General features: G+C 30.8%; 3 protein-coding genes and 6 non-coding genes across 9 annotated transcripts in view; 7 read left to right on the top strand and 2 right to left on the bottom strand.

The window, feature by feature from the left end:
* The window catches only part of LOC130827774 (NAC domain-containing protein 90-like), an 8,638-nt gene extending 5,742 nt beyond the window's left edge, over positions 1-2,896 (bottom strand). Inside the window, exons 1-2 of the mRNA XM_057693619.1 lie at positions 2,525-2,896; positions 1-163 (exon numbers count right to left, since the gene is read on the bottom strand). The exon at positions 1-163 is cut by the window's left edge and continues 124 nt beyond it. Of these exons, the coding sequence (XP_057549602.1) occupies positions 1-163; positions 2,525-2,705 (344 nt within the window). The 5' untranslated portion in view covers positions 2,706-2,896. The remainder of the gene's footprint in view (positions 164-2,524) is intronic.
* A 5,608-nt stretch (positions 2,897-8,504) lies between these two features.
* Positions 8,505-8,600, top strand: LOC130827998 (small nucleolar RNA Z266). The gene has a single exon (XR_009047309.1). It is a non-coding gene; the product is annotated as a small nucleolar RNA Z266 (small nucleolar RNA).
* Positions 8,601-8,681: 81 nt separating this feature from the next.
* Positions 8,682-8,780, top strand: LOC130827994 (small nucleolar RNA Z161/Z228). Its single transcript, XR_009047305.1, has one exon. It is a non-coding gene; the product is annotated as a small nucleolar RNA Z161/Z228 (small nucleolar RNA).
* Positions 8,781-9,079: 299 nt separating this feature from the next.
* Positions 9,080-9,153, top strand: LOC130827990 (small nucleolar RNA Z105). Its single transcript, XR_009047301.1, has one exon. It is a non-coding gene; the product is annotated as a small nucleolar RNA Z105 (small nucleolar RNA).
* A 204-nt stretch (positions 9,154-9,357) lies between these two features.
* On the top strand, positions 9,358-9,454 carry LOC130827996 (small nucleolar RNA Z266). Its single transcript, XR_009047307.1, has one exon. It is a non-coding gene; the product is annotated as a small nucleolar RNA Z266 (small nucleolar RNA).
* A 288-nt stretch (positions 9,455-9,742) lies between these two features.
* LOC130827997 (small nucleolar RNA Z266) lies at positions 9,743-9,839 on the top strand. Its single transcript, XR_009047308.1, has one exon. It is a non-coding gene; the product is annotated as a small nucleolar RNA Z266 (small nucleolar RNA).
* A 414-nt stretch (positions 9,840-10,253) lies between these two features.
* LOC130827995 (small nucleolar RNA Z266) lies at positions 10,254-10,350 on the top strand. Its single transcript, XR_009047306.1, has one exon. It is a non-coding gene; the product is annotated as a small nucleolar RNA Z266 (small nucleolar RNA).
* Positions 10,351-11,902: 1,552 nt separating this feature from the next.
* LOC130827773 (uncharacterized) lies at positions 11,903-13,185 on the top strand. The gene is made up of 2 exons (XM_057693618.1): positions 11,903-12,126; positions 12,847-13,185. Exons 1-2 carry the CDS (start codon positions 11,995-11,997, stop codon positions 12,997-12,999), a joined length of 285 nt encoding a protein of 94 aa, XP_057549601.1. The 5' UTR covers positions 11,903-11,994; the 3' UTR covers positions 13,000-13,185.
* A 584-nt stretch (positions 13,186-13,769) lies between these two features.
* On the bottom strand, positions 13,770-22,451 carry LOC130827772 (signal recognition particle subunit SRP54, chloroplastic). Its single transcript, XM_057693617.1, has 15 exons — positions 22,195-22,451; positions 21,943-22,081; positions 19,263-19,330; positions 19,074-19,175; positions 18,327-18,479; positions 18,178-18,255; positions 16,731-16,856; positions 16,088-16,190; positions 15,831-15,931; positions 15,427-15,564; positions 15,212-15,355; positions 15,017-15,092; positions 14,484-14,569; positions 14,260-14,385; positions 13,770-14,120 (listed from the first exon to the last, which is right to left on the bottom strand). The coding sequence occupies exons 1-15, from the start codon at positions 22,339-22,341 to the stop codon at positions 14,013-14,015; spliced, it is 1,695 nt and encodes a 564-aa protein (XP_057549600.1). The 5' UTR covers positions 22,342-22,451; the 3' UTR covers positions 13,770-14,012.
* Between the last annotated feature and the right edge of the window lie 868 nt (positions 22,452-23,319).

Below are 23,319 nucleotides of genomic sequence, written 5' to 3'. Positions count from 1 at the left end.
TCAGTAGAAGAATAAACGTATCCGGGTGACCCAGTTGCTTTCCAGTACCCGTTTCCGGTGAGTCGGTTTGGACGTCCACCTGCTGCTTCTTTCTTGTGCTTTGGTATGAAGAAGAACCATTCTTGTAGTTGTGGGTCACTCTTGCATCCATCTCCTGATAATTCTGTAATTTTATGGATCATTTTTTAGAATGAAATTAAAATGCATGTAAAATTAGGGTTCATGCAATAGCAGCGTCAAATTCGGGAAACAAAATGATGTCAAAAATATTTTTGTAAAATGTGTTTTATGGGTTTCAAACCTCGTCACTCATGTGGAAAACGATATATTAACCAACTTATTTAACATATATTTATATATACTATTTGATTTTATTTTGAATTGAAAAAATTATAAAAAACTGCCTATTCTACAGCACATTTTGCAAAAACTACCTAATCTAATTTTTTTTGCAAAAAACTATCTTACATGATATTTTTGTTTGCAAAAGACTACCACTTGACGGAATCAGTTAGTTGACCTTTAGGTGGGTCTTTGACCTTGCACGTGAAAGGCATGTGACTTCATTAAATCTATCTTTTCCTCCATTATTTTTCTTTATTTCCCTCAAATTTCCTAATTCTTCGTTTATTGTACTTCCATCATCTCTTCTATTTATCTTCTTCAACAGAAAATCCCAAAGTTGACAAGTCATCATCATCATTCGACCCAGTTGTTCCCGTTCATAGACAACTAAGGACAGAGTCTGGGGAGGGAAAGACGGCGGCAACTCATACCCATAAAGGAGAGCGCGGCCAAAGAAGTCTCCCGGTTCGAGGAAGATAAAGAGACGTAGATACACGTGTAAGATAACTAAAAGACATATAAATAAAACGGAGAACCTCCTACAAAAGAAAACACGGAACATAAAGAAAGGAAACTAGAAAAGTAAGATGTTAAAGACACAAAAGGGACGCTAAGAGGACATCAGTAATCTAAGGCGTGTCCGCGTGTATAAGGCGTCTCCAGCTATTCCTATCCCTAGTCGGGTCCGCAGAGAAGTGTAACTCATACAAGTCAACTCTTATTTGCTCCTCCCAAGTTCTCCTGGGTCGTACAAAGTTGATAAGTGTGGTTGGTAAATTTCAAAGATTGAGTTATTGATTTTAGTGGTAAATGTTAGATTAATTATTTTCATAACTTTGAATTTGAGGAAATTTTTAGAGAATTTGAGGGAAATATAGCAAAATTTAATACTCCAATATTAATTTTCATCCTTTTTTCTTGTTTTCCACTTCCTAATTTAGTTGAATTTGAAAAAAATTTTGAAAATTTTGGAAAAATACACTACTTTGATTATATTTATTTTGAATTTTTGGGTTATTAAAGTTTTTAACTAGATTGGTGGAAATCTTTATATGACATCTATCAATGATTGGCTTTGGATATGGATATTATGATATTATTGAAGATATCCTCAAAGTAGTAGTATACTAGTATTACTACAAGGCATGTAAAGAATATTCCACTTAAGGAGCTTTTTTCTGCTTTTCTCTTCTTCGCTCCACATTCTTACCGTTTCATTGACGATTTAGTTACCCTAAATTTTCAAGAAACAAGTTTACATTTCGATTCAATCACCATATATTAATCACTTTTCTTGCAAAGTAATGGATGATAATGAGTTAAGGTTTCCTCGATCATTAATGGTGGCACCAGTTTCATCATCAACATCTTCTTCTTTATCTTCCTCAGTTTCTTCTTCGGGTTTATCCTCAATTTTCACCAATGTTCCTCTGATTTCTTTTGTTTTAGCTCAATCAATCAAAGTTTTCACCACTTGGTACGACTTAAAACTATATTTTCTCGAAAGTTTTGAATTTTTGATCTAATAATTTGATCTTCTTCTTCTTGTTAATTTGTGGATTTTACTCTATTCATCGAGAAATTAATGGGTTTGTCAATTTTGATTGTGGGTTTATTTGAATCTTGTTTCTTGATTAGAAAGGTTTCATTTTTATTGAGTTTCATCTAAGTTGTGAATTGGATTATGATCTCTTATGGTTGATGTTTAATGTGATTTGATTATGTTGGTGCCTTTCACGTGTAAGGTCAAAGACCCACTTGACAGTCAACTAACTGATTCCGTTAAGTAGTAGTCTTTTGTAAATAAAAATTAGTTTTTTACAAAAAATGCTATAAAATAGGTAATTTTTTTGTATTTTTTCCTTTTGAATTTAAGTAATACTAACTGATCACTGTAATAACTATATATTAATTACATATGCTTGGTGCACATGTGTAATCATAATATGATGATTAAGCAAAAAAGAATGTATTAAATTAGGGTTACCAAAGTTTTATTAGTAATAATATGATAAATATATACGCTCTAATGCTCTTTCACATAAGAATAACTCTTTTGATTAGATATGTGCATGAGTAAGTATGACCTTGATATTAAAGTTTCAACTCAACTTAATTTCGAATATCATTAAAAATAAACATAAAAATGATATATTTATTTAAGAGGAATGTAACATACTTGGTAGATCCCATGGATTATAATCATAGATATAAACCACGGGTATAACCCGATCAATATCGGGTCTTCCTCCATGGAGCTTTTGTTGAAGATAAAACGAGATTAATTCTTCTTCTGTTGGATAAAATCTAAACCCAGGAACTTCCATTATTTCATTATCTTCATATTCTTTGTTAGCCATTTTTTCTTTCTTACCTTAATTTGTTATGATTTTATGAAAATATTATTTTGTCCAAATTGATTGATGACTTTAAATAAATAGAAAAACAATTACAAAGACTTAAAAAATGGTGTGGAATTTTCAAGGAAGAATCATGATAAAAAACACGATGTAACGTAGCATTCATACACGTTTTGTGGAAATTCATAAATGGTACTCATTCGGTCTCTGTCTCTAACAGATTGTCATATTTTTCATTTAAATTCATCTTTTTATACTTTCTTTATGCAATATATTACTTTCTCTGATTCCTTAAAGAATGTGCACTAGAATTAAGAAAAATTGAATCATTTAGATGATAGATATATTATTTTGTTGAATAATAAATTTAATAGAAGAAAATTGGAGACCATGTATAAACATTAAAAAGAAAATTAATGAAAAATATATGGAAATATAACTATTAGAAAAATGTTTCAATAAAGTTAGGGAATAATATATGAGATCATAAAAAATATAAAAATGTTAAAATAAAGTTATTGAAAAATATAGTAGGAATTACAAATATTAAAATAATATTAAAATGGGAATAGACAAAGTTAATTTTATTCAAAATTTATAATATAAATGAAAATTTTTTTATGAAGATAATAAAAAAAAGATTTTTAAATGAAGAATGAGAACAACAAAAAGGAATATATTTTAGAGAAAAAGGAAGGAATCAAGTAATGAAGAATATTGCTTTTACCGTTTTACGTGTGTAATGTGTCCGTACGCGGAAGACTTTTTCATAAAGGTGACTGAGACATTGAGTCAAGATTAGCCGCATCTATTCGGTGGCAAAACCATCTTAGAACATTAATAGGATTATGTTAGGGTTTAGAGAGGAAGTCGGAATTTTGAATAGAAATTACTTTTCACATTAACGTTGTAAATATATTTTTAGATGAAAGGTTTCAACGCTATTTGAAATTAATTTTTTATGTTAAAAAGTAAGACCAACGAATATATTGATTGAGTCTATAACTTAAACATAAAAGTGTATATTTTTAGATGAAGGGTTGAATGTTGTTTGAAATATCGTATATAAATAGTTTCTTACATTAAAAAGTAAAACGAACAAATATATTGATTGAGTTTGTGACTTTAACAAAAGAGTGTATATTTTTAGATGAAAGGTTGAACGTTGTTTGGAATATAATATATGAATAATTTCTTATGTTAAAAAGTAAGACCAACGAATATATTGATTGAGTCTGTGATTTAAACATATAAGTGTATATTATTAGATGAAGGGTTGAACGTTGTTTGGAATATAGTATATGAATAGTTTCGTATATTAAAAAGTAAGACCAACGAATATATTGATTGAGTCTGTGACTTAAACATAAGAGTGTTAGATCATTTGTTGATTGATTAACATTAGAGCGTATATTTTTAGGGTGGGTTGTAAACATTCACATACTAATAGCTTTATCCTTAACAATTATCTATTACAGATCACTGTATTTGAAACTTGTGAAGCTATAAAATAAACTCGCTACTTTAATTTTAAAATAAATAATGAAAAGTAAAAAAAATTGCTTTTTATAATTTTATAATAATATAATATTTTTCTATAAAATTACCCATAATAATATAATATTTTCTATAAAAATACTGACGTACCAAGCAGAGTAGCACTATAGACTATAGTTCATAGTCTCTCCAGCAGGTTTGCCCCCATCTATACTAAAAAAAAAAATGCATTTTACAGCTATAAAAGGTAAAAGAGTAATTAGAAAATTTAGTGGAAGTTGCTTGGTTGGTCTTAATACTTATTTAAATTGAATTTACTTTAAATAAACTATTTTTTTTTGTTGAAAGGTAACTTTTTTTATGTAAGAGTAAAACTTATTTTAGTGATTATGATTTTTTTTCCTTTTCGAAATACATATTTTAGCTGAAATGAACTTATACCATATTTGGAAACAATGATTTTATTTGGAAATTTGAAATTGGTTTAAATTTTTTGTTTGGCAAATTAAAAATAGTTAAAAGTTGAGAATTTAAAAATAATTACCCAAATATTGTCCTTCTCAAATTCTTCATTTATGATTTCATAATTGAAATTCATAATTTGAAATAAAATACTTGATCTCAAACACTATATTAATTAATTTAATTGTCGTTAGACTTACTTTTATTTAATATTACTGATTTAAAGTGAACCAAATAAGGTTATAAAATGTATTTGCTTTATATTAAAGTATACAAAATTTAGTCTTTATTTGAATTTATTAATTTTGAAATAAATTAGATATTAACAGATATATAGCACAATCATACGGGAAATTAGCAAATCGTTAAGAACGATAGAAAGTTAAAGCTTGAGATATGTAAAAGACTCAGAAGATAAGAGTATAAATGATATATACTTACAAATATAGAGAAGAAGACTTCATGTAGATAAACTTTGAAATTGATATATTAATTCATTTAGTTAATTTTAATCATTGAAATTGGGACAATTTTTGTAAGCTTAACCAATTCTTAGAACTAATTTAGGTTATGTTGTTTTAATTAATATTATTTATGCAATGATTCAAGTTAAAACCACTAAAAAATATGGAATATCCCATCAAACTTGGTATGTTAGATAAAATTATTTGAATAGAATAATATGATTGAAATAGGAAATTAGAATTCAATTATAGTCAATTGACTTGGTGACGAATGAGTCAATATATTTGTTGTTTTCATTGTTTTTAAAAAAAGGAAATTCTCTGCTTTCCGAATGTTATCCATTGATATTTTTCCGTAGCTACCAGGCCAGGCCACCCAGTCACCTACCCTTTTCGTTAAGGCATCTAATACTACCAGGCATCATCATTCTTTTATCCATGAAGGTGATGTGAAATTGACCCAAAACTTGTCGGAACATGCATGTATGAAAATTGAAATTATCTTGCCAATTTTTTATTAGTAACTCCACGTATTTTAAACTCAGCCCAATAAATATTAATGTCCATATACCGTATTCTTAATGCGTACTTACATTATCCTTAATGCCTATTTACAATATTTTAAATGTCAACTTACATCATTTTTAATGCCTACTTTGACACATAACAACTTTATAATGAGGGTTGAGGAATAGCTATGAATTTCCACGTGTCACTTTGCCTAATTATCTCCTCAAATTAAATATTGCTTTCTTATTTCTTAATTAAATAGTATTTTCTTATTTGCTCAAATATCTCCTCAAATTAAATACCGTTTTCTTATTCTTTAATTAAAATATTATTTTCTTATTTGCTCAATTATCTATCTAAATTAAATATTGTTTTCTTATTCCTTAATTAAATACTATTTTATTATTTGCTCAATTATCTCCACAAACGAAATATCTTCAATTGTAATATCTTTATATATAATAAATTTATTTTTGCAATTATTGCGATGTAACATGTCAATTACTTATATTATAAATTTAATATCTACTTTGATTGGGTATGAAAATTCGTTTTATATGATTATTAAGTGCCTTTTGTATCTAAATAATTAATAATTATGTTAAGAAAAAAATTATCGAAATACTTCATTTACTATAATTTTGATGGAAAACCTATTGAAAAATTTAATAGTCATGTTTGTTGTACTTCAATCAAAACATTTAAGAATTAAGATTGCAAGAATCACTTTAGGAACTAAAATTATAAGTGATCAATTGTAAAATATATGTGATAACTTTAAGGTTATGAATGATCACTTTAAGGTTATGAATTTATGAATGATCATTTCATGACAATAATGCCCCGTTTGGTTGATGGTAATGAAGTAATGGGAATGAAATATTGTAATGGCAATAGTAATGAAGGAATAGATATGAGAATTGGTAATGAAGATTCTTTTGTTTAGTGTGCATGACTAAAGAATGGTAATGGAAGATAATATTCCATTGATTGCATTTGGTTGTTAGTAATAAAAAATGGTAATAACTCCTAGTTTCATTATTGTATATTTGTATCTAAAAGCATTATTGTATCTAAATTATTCTATTTAATGATTCTTTTTTTAATAATAATATTTTTTTTGGATAATTACATACATTACCTTTTTTTTCTTCATTATTTTCTATCTTCAGCTCGAAACAATATTACCTTATTTTATTACCACACTAATACTTTATTACCATTACAGCCTAATACCAGGTTGTTTGATGGTAATAAAAATGACCCTTTTTGGTAATTTCATTACCTTATTTTATTACCATCAATTACCATTGAAGGCATCCAAACAACCAAATTTTTTATTACTTAATTTTATTACCATTACCGCCCTCTAATACCATGTACCAAACGGGCCGTAAGTATACATTGAGTCAATCCAATAAAAACAATTTCCCAATGAAACCCACTCATTAAATTTTTTTTTTCTTATTTGTAAGAAAAGTATTATTTGTATTGACAACAATGAAGTAACTTTGTAGCGGTGTTATGAAGCAGTATGCTTTCATTTAGATGGGGTACACACACTCAAATAAACACTTTAGATTAGAAGTACAACAAAACATGAAAAAATTTATATGCGATCGCCTTATTAATTAAGAGGCGAGTATTAATGGGTTAGTTCAAGCTAAGATAAAAATTTAATTTTAACCTTAAAAATATTAATTTTGATATATTAATTTTGATATCAAAGTGATTAATTTTAACTTAAAGTAAACTTTGAAAGATTAATTAAAATAAAAATTTTCTTACCTAAAAGTGATTAATTTTGACATTAAGTGGTTAATTTCTATTTACAAGTTTATGACCTTAAATGAATCAATTATTTTAAAGTCTTCAATTTTGACACTAAAGTAATTAATACAAATCTTAAAGTGATCAATTAAATTATTAGTTATAACTTTTAAAAGAGATTAATTAACCGTATAAGTATCAATTATGACCTTAAATTGATCAATTAATCTCACGATAAGGGCTACGGCAGTCTCTCGCAAGTCGCAAGACTCTAACAAAACATCATAAATTCTTGTTAGAGACACTGAATTTGATAGACCATTTATAATTCGGTGAGCCCATGATTTAGTTTAATTAAGCTTTAATGAGTTGGGCTTGAGAAACGTCTCTAAAAAAGACGGTGTTTCTGGAGACCGGCCGACAAAACATAAACTTGTTTATTTGGGCTAAACCTCTATCATAAAACCATAGCCCAAACTATCATAAACATACTCTTTTATCTCTAGCGTCCTAAGCCCAATAAGTATTCCAAAGCCCTAGATTTCTGTACAAAACCCTAGGATGAGATTCCATTTCTTCCCACCCCCATTCCTTTCTCCAATCAATCGTCTTTCTGAGATTCATTTCAATTCTGGCTCTTCTCCTTCTCCTCCCTTTAAATCCACGCAGAATTTCATTACATTTAACTGCTTGCAATTTCTTTGATGTATAATAGCCTTAATTTATCTCATTGGAATTTGTTTTAATTCATGGTTGAAATTAAAGCGCAACCCTTAAGATCGCCTTCCAATTATCAGAAATGGAAGCGTGTCGAGTCATAGCTGCGCGAAATTGAACTTTTTCTGGGTTTTTCACTTTAGGGTTTTCTTAAAGAGATGAACCCTAATTTATCACCCCTTAAAACTTGTTGTCATTTTACCCTAATTTTACTATTTGGGTCTTTAAACTTTTCCTTAATTTGCTGAAATAGCTTGCTAACATATGTTTCTGGCTTTTCCAGTAAATGGGTGGTTTAAGATCCAAATATCGGGATGTAAATGGCTTCTATTTTTGATGGGGAAACATTTAATTCTTTAAAATTATGAAGGATGCATTAATCTGGCAAGAATGATGATATATTTATCAGTATGAAGGATGCATTTCCTTGTGAACTTCTAAACTTTTTGCTTATTGATATTCTGACAGGCCAGATTCTTCAAAACTGACTATTTACTAATTATCTGCTTGCTTGTGCTATTTATTGATCATCTTATTGTTTTATGGGAATTTCATGAGCTCAAGTGATGATCTTGGATTAATTATTCTCACGACGGTCGTCTGAGACACTAATTAGTGTTCTTTGTGATGTTAAGAATCCAATTTTCTGATGATCTCTGAATTTTTCCATTCATATTCTTATAAGGGTTTCACAGGTTAAAAGTGTGTCTTTTTGATTGTAGATTTCAATTATGAAATCATGAATTAAGATTTTTGAGAACTTTCTGCTTATAATTTGTTTTGTTTGAGCATAATGAGGATGATTTTGTATTGAACCGACAAGTTCATGAATGGAATACTCAACCTCCTACTCATTCTGAATGCCTTCTAAAATTGTTTTGATTTCAATTAGTCTCCATTTCTAACCTCTTTTGGATTGTAAAACATTATTTGATTCATTTAATTGATTTTGGTCGAGCATAATGAGGATGTATATGTATTGATCCGATAAGTTCATGATTGGATTACAAACCTCCTACTCATTCTGAATGTTCTAATCTTTTGGATCTTCATACTTCTGTGATTCTGTCTTGTTTTATTTTTAACAGTTGCATAATTGGGGATGATATGGTGAGCTTTCATGTTTATAATATAAGAAGTTCGAGGTGTAGGTTTTTATGTGTGAGCTTGTTTTTTGACTGTTTGAGTTAGCTGAATAAAGTATGTTTATTCTAAGTTCTAGTTTGGTGAGACATCGGCAAGAATGATGATTCAATTAGATGTGTGAAGGACTTGTTTTCTGATGAACACAAAAATTTGAGGCATATTATTATTCTGACTTGCCCAATTAACTTTAAACCGTCTTTGCTTTTATATTGCAATGAGTGAAATGAGCCCCAAAATCAGCCTTCTACTACCGTTTTAGCTTCAACTATCAAGTTCTCTTATGTGAGTTGGGAATGATGTTTGCTCCTTATATCGATCAAAAACAACCTTTTTTTATATTACTAATATGTAACAAGTTTAAGCTGTTTACATCCGACCCTTTGATTCATATAAAATGCTTTGTGAATGTGTTGTGTTTGTGCCTTGTTTGAGTTAGTCTGTTTATTGTAAGATCTACTTGTTTGGTGAATATATTGGCAAAAATGATGATTCAATTAGATGTGTGAAGGAATTTACTTCCTTATGAACACAAAAAATTTGAGGCATATTGAATTCCTGACTTGCCATGTTAACTTTAAACCATCTTATGCTTTTATTTGCACGAATTCTTGTGAGAGACGGTCTATTTTGAGAAATCATTTCTAATTGAGTCGGCCTATTATATGTTTTTGAAAATATTATATGTAGGCATTAAGAATTGTATAAGTAGACATTTAAGATATTGAAAATAGACATTAAGGATACGGTAAGTAGGTATTAACGATAATGTAATTATGTAATTAGACATTAAGAATACGACAAATAGGTATTAATCTGTATAGGATAGACTTAAAATTCGTTTTTCAAGGAGACGGTTTCTCAAAGAGACTAACTGGTTTTGCATGATTGTAATAGGCGAGTCACGTAATGACACTCCAAATGAAAGAGTTAGTTTATCAGAAGTTTCCATGAAGATTAAGTTTAGTGTTACATCAACTTGTGACATTGGCAAGAATGATGATTCAATTAGATGTGTGAAGGACTTGATTCCTGATGAACTCCAAAATTTTGAGGCATATTTATATTCTGACTTGCCAACTTAACTTGAAAGATGATACAAATATCTCATTCTTTTAGACTTGTGATGGTTTAAACCTTCGTCTGGGCTGTTGGTGGATTATTGCAGGCTATGTCGTCTACGATGGCTGGCTTGCTTGATCAGCTGTTACTCAAAAGCCAACTAAAGCATAAGTTGCAAAAGAGTAAATTAGAACAAAATTTAGAAGATAAAATTAATATAATATATTTTGATGTTTGATTATAATATGCCAAATCGCAATAGTAGAGGATAAAATTCTATATCTATCTATAATTTATCTATAATTATGTCATTGCTGTTTAATATTTTCCTTTAAAATTTCAATAATGACGTCATTATTTTTAGAATCTTAATAAAATATTTTCCTTTAAAATTTCAATAATGACGTCATTATTTTTATGATTAATATTTATATTTTTGACTTTATTACTTTCTAATTATGACATTGATTTTTTACATTTTATGTCAAATTATTTAATGTATTAAAAAATTATATATTTTATTTTATTTTTTTTTAATTATTTATAAAATCTTATCAATTTTATTTATTAAATGAGTATTATTTAAATGTATTGGGTATTTTAGGTTGATTAAAAGATATAGTTTTGTGTGGATTTATTTTATTCAAACTATTAAAATTGGTTACTTAAGTGCAATGCATAAGTCTAATATGATAATATGATTTAGGTTGTGAATATCTTTATAAAAGTCACTAATTTTGTATGACAAATAGATTATCTTTTTTAACTTTTATAAAATAATTTTACATAAATATTTATGTTAAATTTATAATTAAATTTTCACAATCATCTACGTGTTTAATGCAAAGTATAATACAAATAAAAAATGTATGTAATGTATGAAATGAGATATAAATATAACGTAAAATTTATTTCTTAAATAATATAAATATGTCGGTAAATTTAATTATTTCGTGCATTGCACTAGCACTATCTAGTAATATAATATACTAAATCACAATAGTAATTTAATGCAAATCAAAAAGCAAAAAGCTAACCAAAGTAATTATTTAATGCTTCATTGTCCCTCTATTCAGTATAATTTGAATCAATGATTAAATTGTTTTTTACGGAAAAAATGGAAAATTGTAATAATTAAAGAGAGAGATTGTATTGTGTGGAAACTAAAAGAGAATTAAAATATATATATGAAATTAAAATGAAGTGGTGATCAATAGTGTAATATTGAAAATAATATAAATTAAGTGAAATGAATTAAAATAAAAAATATTACAAATTAATTTATATCCTTATTCAAGATTCCATATATAATAGGTGTAGATAACAATATATCTTTTTTAAAAAAAAAGAAGATAACAAATAGACCCTGAAATAATTGCTTAAAATAAGAGCTTCAAGATTAAAAAGCATCTTTTTTAAGTAATGTATTTTGGTAATGGAGTTAGAGATAATTTCGCTGAAACATTGATTTGCATACCAAAAGAACTTTTATAATTGCATATTGATATAATTTGTCTTTATATTATTTTGTTTTCTTAAAATTAATAAATATAAAATAAACTAAGAAATAGAAATACATATTTTTCTTACAATTAATTGATTATAAAATCATAAAAATAAAAATTCAAATATCATAAAAGATAATTTGAATAAAGGAATCAAAAATGGCAGATGAGGTAACATTAGTTGATGCAACTAATGACACTACATTTCCACCCGTTGAAATTGATGGAGAATTAAATCCAGGCAATAATACTGAATTTCATGTTGATTCTGTATCTTCACAGTTAGATAAGGTAACAATATCAAGAGTTTTTTTTATATTCTCTATATTTATTTATTTATTTTACAAATAAGAATAATTTCCCATTAACTTTTTTGGCATTGGGAAAATTTAATTTTGTTTTAAATGAATTACAAACCATTTTTTTTTTTAAATGTAATTTTAATTTTTATTACCTCATTTTCTTTATCGGCCTATTATTAAAAAAAACTTTTGCATTATGTCTTAGATGTATGATGGTAATTTTTTTTAATGTTTGTGATTATTTAAGGGTAAAAAGTTAAATATTCTTTTGTGACGCAGGATAATAAGGATAATAATACTACATAGAGTAAATTTGAAAATGATTTTTTTCATAAGGTTGTAAAATGTTTTATGGGAGTTTATATATTTTTTTTCACTTGTCAAAGGAAAAAAATTGAAAAAACATAATAAAAAAATTATTTAATTTGGAATTATTAATACTTTGACTAACGTGTGATTTTGTAATTAATTTCAATATTAATGCAATTTTAGATAACTTAATTAATGTTTATATAATCATAAATCTAAAATACAACCTACTCTTATAAAACTATTTTTATGTGAGACAAGTTTAAATAAGAATATAATAATTTATTTTTATTTTTAATTTGTATTATTTGAGATACTAACTGTAAACAAAATCGTGTCTTACGATGATTCCGTGTTAAAATTTAAATATAAAAATTTTGGTTTGTTTTATAATGTGAAGGGACCAACAAAACAAAGGAAGCCTAAAGCAAAGAAGCAATGTCCAAAGAACGATCCAATGCAAGCATTCAAGACAACTATCATTGTATCAGGGATAGTCTTGGCTGTAGCTGGTGCTATCTTCGCAATCACCAAAAAGTTGAAAGAAAAATAAATTTAATGGACATTTAATAATCACAAAAATACATTTTTTTTAATTAATTACTTATTCATTGATCATGATTTTTGAGGTTGTATTTGTGATTTTATGGAATTTATTTATACATGTCTAGAAGATTATATTTCTCACATTTTTTGTCAAATATTAGAGAAAGAAATCAAATGTAATTTCACCCTAAAATTTGAGTACTCATTTGTAGATTTTGAAATATGAAATAATTATTTAGAATGTGTCTGTAATATTTTGAGATGTATATCCATCTTAGATATGAGTAAAGAAACCTTATATATCATATATATATTATTTGTTAGTTTATTTTATTTTAATAAAACATTTTCTTTCATTTTTATATTATTCTCAAATCCCCACTTATTTACCTAATACTCAAAACAAACATTTGAATATACCACGAAGGTTTTTAAGCTTACCGCAACTGAAATAGATCGTAACAATCGCAATACCATATTAATTGACGGATAAACTCATTTTGTACCACGAACATTAATGAAAACTATCTTTGCACTATGGTGCCAAATGATCTCCCAACTAGAAGTTCCTGCTCGGCTCAAAACGATTCGAGTAGTCTTAAACCATCACCCTACGCCCCCTCTAATCAGCCTCGACCCTTATACACAATGCTAGAGTCTTAGTTCCGATAATAAAGGGATGACTAATAATATCATTCTTTTAACGACTGCCGTTGCAGATACGGAACGTACCCCATTCATTGGGATCGGATATGGATAAAGATCTTCGATCATCAATTCAGATGAATATGGAGAACACTTTCGACTAGTTTTTTAACAGTCAAAACTTACATGATTTTGTTTACAATATAGAGGCATTGTACATATTACATCAATAAGCAGGGTTCCGCCGGCAATTCATGGTGGGTTCGAGTTGAAAATATCGACCAAAAATTTATACATCGAGCCCTTAAGAGACAAATAGTGGTGTACGATTTGGCCATTTCTCGTTTATTCAGTTCCTAGGAGCTAGATTTTGCATTAGTTACTTGAACCGAAACCTCGAGGACTTGGTCTAGCCGTACCTGAATCTGCATATTGCTTTCTTGACATTGCTCTTCGTCTTCTCCTAGCGGTACCAGGTGGGGCCTGTTCGAGAAAACAGCACATTAAGTAAACCGAATCTCTCATAGCCTTGTCAAATGAGATGGTCGAGACTCGAGAAGCCAAAAAGGGAAACTTTTGTATATGAAAAAACAGACGCGTGTGGTTAAGAATATTTCCGAACCTTTTCTTCCATTTTAAGCGACTCTTCAAGGTTGCTAAGGGCGGGGATAGATCCTCCTTCCATTACACCCATCAAATTTTTCATGCGGACGCGCATTTGGAATAGTTGAGCGACTAGCTGACTGACCTGGAAAATGTCATAAATCCCGATCAAATTAGTCAGACGAGTATATTGCTCTCGTGTAACATTTTTGCGTGTCGATTAATAGGAGTGAGTGACTAAACCTGCTGTTCAGTTTTCCCCGAATCCTGAGCAACCCTTTTTCTTCTTGTTGGAGATTCGGCCAAGAGTTCCGGTTTCTCTCTTTCCTCTTGAGAAAAACAACAGAGGGAAAATGGAAACATCGCATAAAACAGAATAATCGATGAATAAGGGATCGGGTTTATAAGCTGGTAAAGAGATCTTTGTTAGACAGAAAAACTAAATCTTTCCGGTAAAATGTTTTCGGCTACTTCAAAATTTTCAAACGCCGTCAAAGAATCCAATTAAACGTACCTAATTGCTACGACATGCTAATAAAAAGTCAAACTATGGATGAAAGGGGCTCCCATGGACGGGGCTCCCTTCGATCAACTTTTGCGAAGATCGAGTTGAGGAGCTCCCTTCGATCGTGAGCTCCTCGTGATGAGGTTATTGGTCTGTCTTCTTTCCCACCCTACTCTGCTTTGGACGGGACTGATTGGGATGATGATATGGAGTGAAACGAGATGAGAAAAAACATTTACGTCATGCATATGAAACACTTAATTTGAAATACCTGGGGTCATAACTTCAATCATAGCTTCCATAATCTTCAAGTTCTTTTCGGCTTCACGAATTTGCGCTGGCGTAACCTAAACTCATACGATGAATTGAAAAAATGGGAAAGGCAATAAAAAAGGTTTGTTTCATTATTCGTGTCCTAAGTAAAGATAATAAATACGATCATTTCTGTATGGATGCATAAACTTACCTTAGCCATGCCTGGAATCATTCCAATAACACGGCTCACAGAACCCATCTGCGCGACTGCACGAGTTTGCTTTAGGAAGTCATTGAAGTCAAACTTTGCACTCATTATCTTCTTCTGAAGTGCTTCGGCATCTTCTTGTTGCATCTAAAGACGATTTGTAAAACCATGTTAACAACCTTCCGAAAGGCTATAAAACTGATAAGTATGACACTTACAACTTCTTGTGCTTTCTCTACAAATGAAAGAACATCTCCCATCCCTAATATGCGACCAGCCATACGATCCGGGTAAAAAGGCTCAAGATCCTCCATGCGCTCTCCTCGTCCTACAAGCTTGATTGGCTTTCCTGACACCTAAATTCAATGAAAATTTGATTATATTCTTAATCTATTAGGTAAAACAAAGTCTGGGTAAGATCTTGTTTGATTCATTTCAATTCAAATTTTATTAATATTATAATTTTATAATGTTTAGTTATGATCAATTTGAGATATCAGGCTTTAAATTAGTACATTGAATGGTGTGCAGAATCAAATCGGACATTTATAGAAAAATGAAGGGAGTATGAATGATATAAGGTGAAAGGGACTCGATCAATTGGTATTGTATAAATGAATACCTCCTTGACACTGAGAGCCGCCCCACCTCTAGAATCTCCATCGAGCTTTGTCATGATAGCACCGGTAATACCGATCTCTAAATTAAAAGTCGTGACTAAAGCTGCATTTTCAAAACAATTACAAAAAGAAAGGATGGTTAATTAGGAAAATAAAGATTTGAAAGCGGAATATATACGCGCTAAATTAGCTAAAGCGGGAACTTGATACAAAGCATATAAAACGAATACATATAAGCAAGAAGCTGATATTTTCGAACCTGCAGCTTCTTGACCAGTCATTGCATCTACAACTAGCAAAACTTCAGTCGGATTTACTGCTCGTTTAACTTCTTTTAACTCATCCATCATTGCCTTGTCGATCTACCAATAATAAACTAAAAGATTAGTCTGGTTTATGAAGTCAACAATGTATACCTTCGTGACTGTCCATCTCAACTTGCCCCACTTTCCATTTAGAGGTGTCGATATGACTTGGCACCATTTCCTCAGTTGAAAATACTTTACATGTGAGGAAGATCCAACATCACTAAAATAGTGGGTCGTGGACTTGTATTTAATCCTTGGTGGATAATCCTTTTAATTCCATGTAGTTTTGGGAAATAGTGATTCTCATCAAGTGTTTGTGCAAGTTAACGCTCACTACCCGTGGGTTTGTGGGCCTGAGCCCACAGGTGCCCGGTGGGTGTGTCCACACGAGTTGGCCCACTGGGTGATTATGTGACGAATTGTCACGGCCTAACATCCTCTTGTGGAAACGTTTCTCACTTTTATTCTCCATCTCTCTCCTAATATCTTCAAGGCCGCTTCCACATGGGTTATTATTCAATAAGCAATGGAGCGCATTGAGATGGACAGAGTAACACAAAACAGATTGTAGAATCGTATAACATGAAACATCACCTGAAGTCTACCAGCCGTATCCACAATAACTACATCAATATTTTTTTTTCTGGCCTCAGCTAAACCTTGCTTAGCGATATCTGAAGGTTTGACATCCGTACCTGCGGTATAGACAGGCACATTCACCTGTCACAAGCTTGACGATAAACATGAGTGAATTTATTTGATTTACTGATTTTTTCATCACATTTTGAGTAATGAAATGGGGGTGTTTGGTTCATGGCTTTTTGCTTAGCTTTTTCATTGGCTTTTAGCTTTTGGTTGGTCAAGCAGCCAAAATAGTGTTCAGTAGATGGCTTTTAAACCAATTGAAAAATTGTCTATTACGCCAAAATAAAAAGCTACTCCAATCAGCTTTTTCTGTTGGCTTTTGGCTTTGACCACTTTTTCTCTATAAATAGCCAACACACAATACCTAAATTTACCTGAAAGCGCAAGCCTCAAAGAGGTATAACAAAGAAAAACAAATGAAAAATATAATGCAAAATGAGAACACAAGTGTTTATGAGGTATCTTGAATACCTCCCCCTCAAATGTAGTTTATTATAATGAATTCAACAATTACAAGTATAATAAACTCCCTTGTCTTGAGAACAATCTCTCAAGATCACAAATACTAAAGCAAAGTAAGGACACTCTCAAGTTTCTAACAATGCAATAGCCCTCTCAACAATATGTGTGTTTGTGGTGAATGTTACTATGGGTGATAAATCCTATTTATAGGCAAGGTATTCATCACCCTTAGTATTCCCTCATAAATCACCATAAACTCACAATTAACATCCAATTAACTTCCTAATTAACTATAACAATAAACATTATAATAAACAATAGAAGTAATGCACCACATAATTGCATAGTCACTTCACCTTCTGATGAAAACAGAATCCAATGTAGCCTTCTGAACTTCCGCTCGACCCGAGCCACTACCTCGCTCGGTCGAACGAGCTTCCAGAGAAGCTACTGACTTATTCTGCACATATTGCTCGACATGTTGCTCGACCGAGCCACCCCCGCTCGACCGGTCGAGCAAGACCTCACTCGATCGAGCGGCTGGTCGAGCCACACACAGTTTGTTCCTCTTCTTGTTGCTTTGATCAAACAACTCTCATCAACCGTTCCAAACCTTAAACCACCCATATTCGACACATCTTTATCGACCCTCTCTAAAGTACAAGACAAAGCATGTTCGACTATATGTTTAAAGTGAACGTCATCACTAAGATTATTAGCACTTGCTTTAACGTTACCAAACATCTCCATAAATAATATCTTTTTCAACTAGGTTAAAAGCCAACAAAATCAGCCAACTGGTCAAACAAGCCAACTGCTAATTGCCAAACACCCCAATTTTTTTGATACTAAAGAATACATAAAATGAAGGGTTGAACGGAAACTCATCCGAAAACATAAAAGAGTCGCTAATAGCTCAGGATATTGTAGGTACCTGCTGTCCGAGAATTACAAGTTGGTCGATTGCAGCAGGCCTGTAAACATCTCCAGCAACAAGCATGCAACTCTTTCCCTGAAAGATTATAAATAAATAATAAAACTTCGACATAGCTCGAGAAATAAGTGAAGAACTATCTGACATACCAGCTTCTTAAGGTAAAACGCCAATTTCGCTGAAACGGTCGTCTTCCCAACCCCTTGTAATCCAGCCAATAATATGACAGTGGGACCAGATTTTGAAAAAACAAGCTCAGAAACCTCTCCGCCCATTAGTTTTACAAGTTCATCACGCACAATCTGCAGCAGTAATTATTCAGCATGAGTCGATTGAAAACACTAAATTAACGTTTTTTTGTTTCACGTTAGCATTAAGATGAAAAAACTTGTCTTTTGTTTTTTTAATTTCTTCTTACAGTCGTGGTTATATTATGTTCTAGTTTTGTGATAAAAGACTTTTTAATTTATGATTAGTGTTATGGTATATTTCTTACCTATAATCAATTTTTTTAGGACCTATGTTACTGGGCTCTTCATTTTGTTTCACATACCCGTGTCCGATCCTTGATGCTCGGAACTTGGTGTGGCACTTAGACACTTCATTTTAGGCAAAAAATTGAACATTTAGACATATCCGACACTTGGACACGTACTAGTATCCGACATCAGTACCCAAGTACAAGTAACATAGATTAGGACCAATGGCCCTTTCGTAGCTTCTTTTAGATCAAATTACTTTTTTTAAGTTTCCAAACACTAAAATAACGTTTCTCGTTTCTCACTTAGTTTCTTGTATCGAATCAAATTCCGTTTCTTGTAACATTGATCCAATCATTTGATATAGAATGCATGATGAAAACTAACGCACTACAACATAAGTTAAGAAAATCATACTTTGACTAATTGCTGATCAGGTTTTACTCCTCGGATCACCCCAACTCCAACAGCCTGATCACTTACAGATTGAACAAACCTTCTTACAACGGGAAGGCTCACCTGTCATCATACGAAGCAGCATACACGAATAAATTCTATAGAACTTATGCTATTAGTCAATAGTTACACAACTGACTAGAGACTCACATCGGCTTCCAACAGGGCTCTCCTGATATCTCGCATAGGTTCCGCAATATTTTCTTTGGTTAGAACTTCTGAGAAAATGAAATAAGAACAAGGGCTGCATTAACTTTGTCTTAGCTCACTCAATTACTTTTCAAAATTAATTATCAAGAAGTCCAAATGACACAAAATTTCTATCCACCAAATCTTCAGTACACCGCACACTACAAATTACGAAGAAGCTAACATTATCCAAAAAATAGCAAATTCTACAAGGCTTTCCAAATCCTGGCTCGATTAGTTGGAAAATATCCCACATCGAAGAATAAGATAGAGGTTGATTATCATATATACTTGATGGGCTTCTCCTCCTAATATCAATTGGTTTTAGGATGAAACCTCATCGGATTTAGTGTGTAGTCAAGTCTACTCTCTTGGGGTCGTGTTGTGTATGAAATAATTGCTAGGATCGAAACGATGTGAAAGACTTTGATGAACGATAACGATTTCAATGAATTAACAAACGTTTGACGAAAATAAAATTGCAAAAATGACACAATGATTTAAGGAGGTTCACCCAATGGAGTAAAACACTTAAAATTGAGTAAGAGATAAAACAAAGGTTATGTGTTTGCCTTAGGGATTGTGTTTGATGATGTTTTGATGTACATGAGAGCTCTCTATTTATAGTGCTAAGTGTATTTAATGAGAATACACCATAAAGATTAAGAGTAAATGACAATGTAACATCTCTTGAGCATAAGAACCGGCCAAAAAAGGAATCCAAGAAGTCCTGGCAGCAACCGCTCGTTCAGCAGTAATGAAGCTCATTCGAGCACCTAGTTCAGAGGCTTCCTGATCTGCTTCCAAGGTCACTGACTGCTGCTGGGGAAAGTGCTCGTTCGAGCACAAGCAAGGTCCAACATTCTGTTTTGTACTGATCATAGTGCTCGTTCAAGGCACTTGTTCTGTTCTTGGATGCCTCGTTCAAGGCATCGTGTGCAGCATCAGATACTCTTCAAATCCTCATTAAAACTCATTCATCATCCATCATACTTCACATGTTTAAGTAACTTATTTAATTCCTTCATTACTCCAAAGAATTAACCCACACTTAAACACCACATTCAATCACACACATTAAGTTACAATCTTAATTCACCCATTAACACACAAATTACTCCACTCATGAGATTCCTTCTCTATGCACCCATGAATGCATAGACTTCATTAGTGCACTCAAGGCACACCATTCATAACAGTGTACAAGCCCAATAACAAATTTATCACTATTGGTTTTCAACTAATTTCCAATTGCTAAGGGATTAAGTATTACCCAAAGAAACCCGCCAAACAAGCACGCAATAGTTGTACAAATCAACCATTTGATGTGTGTATAAAGACATAACTATTAGCAATGCCTCACAAAATCAACAGTGACTTTAGATAGCATTGTACATGTTTCACAAGATCCCACACAAAATCTCAAATATTGTTCTTTAGAATCCCAAAATTAAACCAACAATCTCAATAATGCTCTAATGCATTGTAACTTTCTAAAATTTTCCGTCTAAAATCACACATTGGAATATCTTCAACCCCACATCCAATCCCTCCTTGGTTCTGTATACCGAATCAGTACATACCAATAACCCATATTGAATATAGGTATACACAAATGGCACCCAAATGCTAAACTTTCAAAACCCCGTTTTTTCTTTATTCATTTTGCAGCCTTTTAAAAGACATATCAAACAAAAAATATCGCTTTGAACCTTCAAACATACACCATATCATTAAGACTAATTTCACAAATTCTAAACTAGCAGGTAACATAGAAAAACCCTTCATAAGAACAGGGTCATATCCTGACTTATAACTCATGATCATCTACAAAATACAAGTGAAAGAAACATTTTTTTTTCACAAATTCTAAACTAGCATACATGGCAACTGATTCCAAACTTTTAACATTATATAACTCATAATCAAAAGAAAAGAAACCATAACAATCAAAACAAGTATTAACAGATAGAGTATTTAAGATACCTTGGGGCTACAACACAAGCTTAAGTTTTTGGTCAAGTTGGTGACGTGATATAGAATCCAAAGTGTTCAAGTGAAATATATAGCGTCAAGCATGAAGATGGTTTCTGTTGCATCCACGTTTCTAGACCAAAGGGCTCTCGTTTGAGGGGTGTGAAACAGTATATATAACCTATCCTAGGATCGAGAACATTTGCACTACACCTAAAATCTTTATCACCAGAACTCTTCATTTTACCTAATACTAAATGATGAAAATTGGAAAATTGTTGTAATTTTGGTAGGATTATTCCTTGACAAACTTAATGGTCATGCCTATACTCCTTCCAACAATCAAATTTTTCTTCCCAAAATTCATTTTAATGCATTATTATTTGAACATTATAGGTGATAATGGAAAATTGAGCAAAAATGAATCATCAAACTTTCATTACCATCTGAATTACATATACATATCATAGAAAATCTACACTACAAAATCATGTCTATTACCACCAATTGGTACAGTTAACCAAGCAGGTATAAGTGTCTCCAACAACACTACTTTTCCATAATTTAGCAGAGTCAAACACTCGGGCACCTTCTCAAATCCGGGTAACAGAGTCTAAAATAGCTAAAGAAACATAGTTCTTGTTTATACTATTCTAAAAAATGATACCTTGGCCTCTGAGTTTAGTCCAAGCAGCTTCAAGCCCAGAAGTGAGCTGCCCAAACATCTCAGCCCTAATAACCCCTCTCATATCTCTTGGAACACTTGTTGTAACACCCTTTGAATTCACAGCTTTCCATAGCTCTCTCTGTAAAATTAACCCAAATCATTCGTACAATAATACAATCATAAAATACAGAAATTAAGGCAAATTCAACAAAAAAAATGTCTTTTTATAACAAAAAAAGAAGGGGTTCTTACAGTAAATGAGTTTCTAGAAGAAAACCCAATTGCAAGAATTGAACCAGTCCATGAAGAAAAAGAATTAGTAGGTATTGTAGAGGAAGAAAGGGGGGAAATTTGGCGAGGAAATGGAGTTACAGAAGTGAAATGTAGAGCAGCTTCCATGGAAATTGGAATTTCAGGAGAAATTTGAGTATGCAAAGAGAATAACTTAGGTTAGGTAGTTATGGTAATGGAAGACAAGCAAGAGAAGATCATCTTATCTTTGCTCAACTCACTATATATATATATATATATATATATATATATATATATATATATATTTGAAGATACTCACAACTCACTATATTGATCTGCTAGATATCTAATCCTATGCAGATTTTTCTTTTTTTTTTTCCATTGAGAAAAAAAATAAAATTACTAATTCTAGATTGTAGATAAATAGTATTAACTTTAAATTGTATTCCATATTTTTACATTATATTTTTATTTTTTCTTGCAATATGTTAATTTTTACTCTAGTTTGACATTAACTTCATTTGTTTTTTTAAGTTGTTTTCAATAATGGTTGTTCAAGAGAATCAAGGAAAATAAAATTTTTTAGATAATGATTATATTATTTTATTGAATAATAAATTTGATAGAGAAAGAATAAGCACCATAATCATTAAAAAATATTAAAAGCTATAAATTTGATGGAGAAAGAATAAGCAACATAATCATTAAAAAATATTAAAAGCTAATGAAAAAAATACAGAGACCACAATTATGAAAATAATATTTTCTTAAGTTAATGGAAAACATGTGCAGATCATAAGCAATATACAAATGTTAAAATGAAGTTAGTAGAAGATATGTAAGGACCGTAAGCAATTAAGTATTATTAAAATAATAAAATGAGAATGAATAAGGTTAATTATATCCAAAATTTATATATAATTAGAAAAAAATTTGATGAAAATAAGAAATGGAACAATTAAAAAATGAAAAAAATGAGCAGATGGAATACATGATAAAGTATGCTTTTTTTGTTTTGTATTTACAATTAGTTTGATTTCTTGCCATTTTGAGTTTAAAATCAAAGTGAAGTATAGAAACAAATTGGACTAATTTTCATAACATTAAACTAAACTAAGTGAAAAA

The sequence above is a fragment of the Amaranthus tricolor genome, chromosome 11 (genome assembly GCF_026212465.1).
Source record: "Amaranthus tricolor cultivar Red isolate AtriRed21 chromosome 11, ASM2621246v1, whole genome shotgun sequence".
NCBI lineage: Eukaryota > Viridiplantae > Streptophyta > Magnoliopsida > Caryophyllales > Amaranthaceae > Amaranthus > Amaranthus tricolor.
This window is presented reverse-complemented; position numbering and strand designations above follow the sequence as displayed.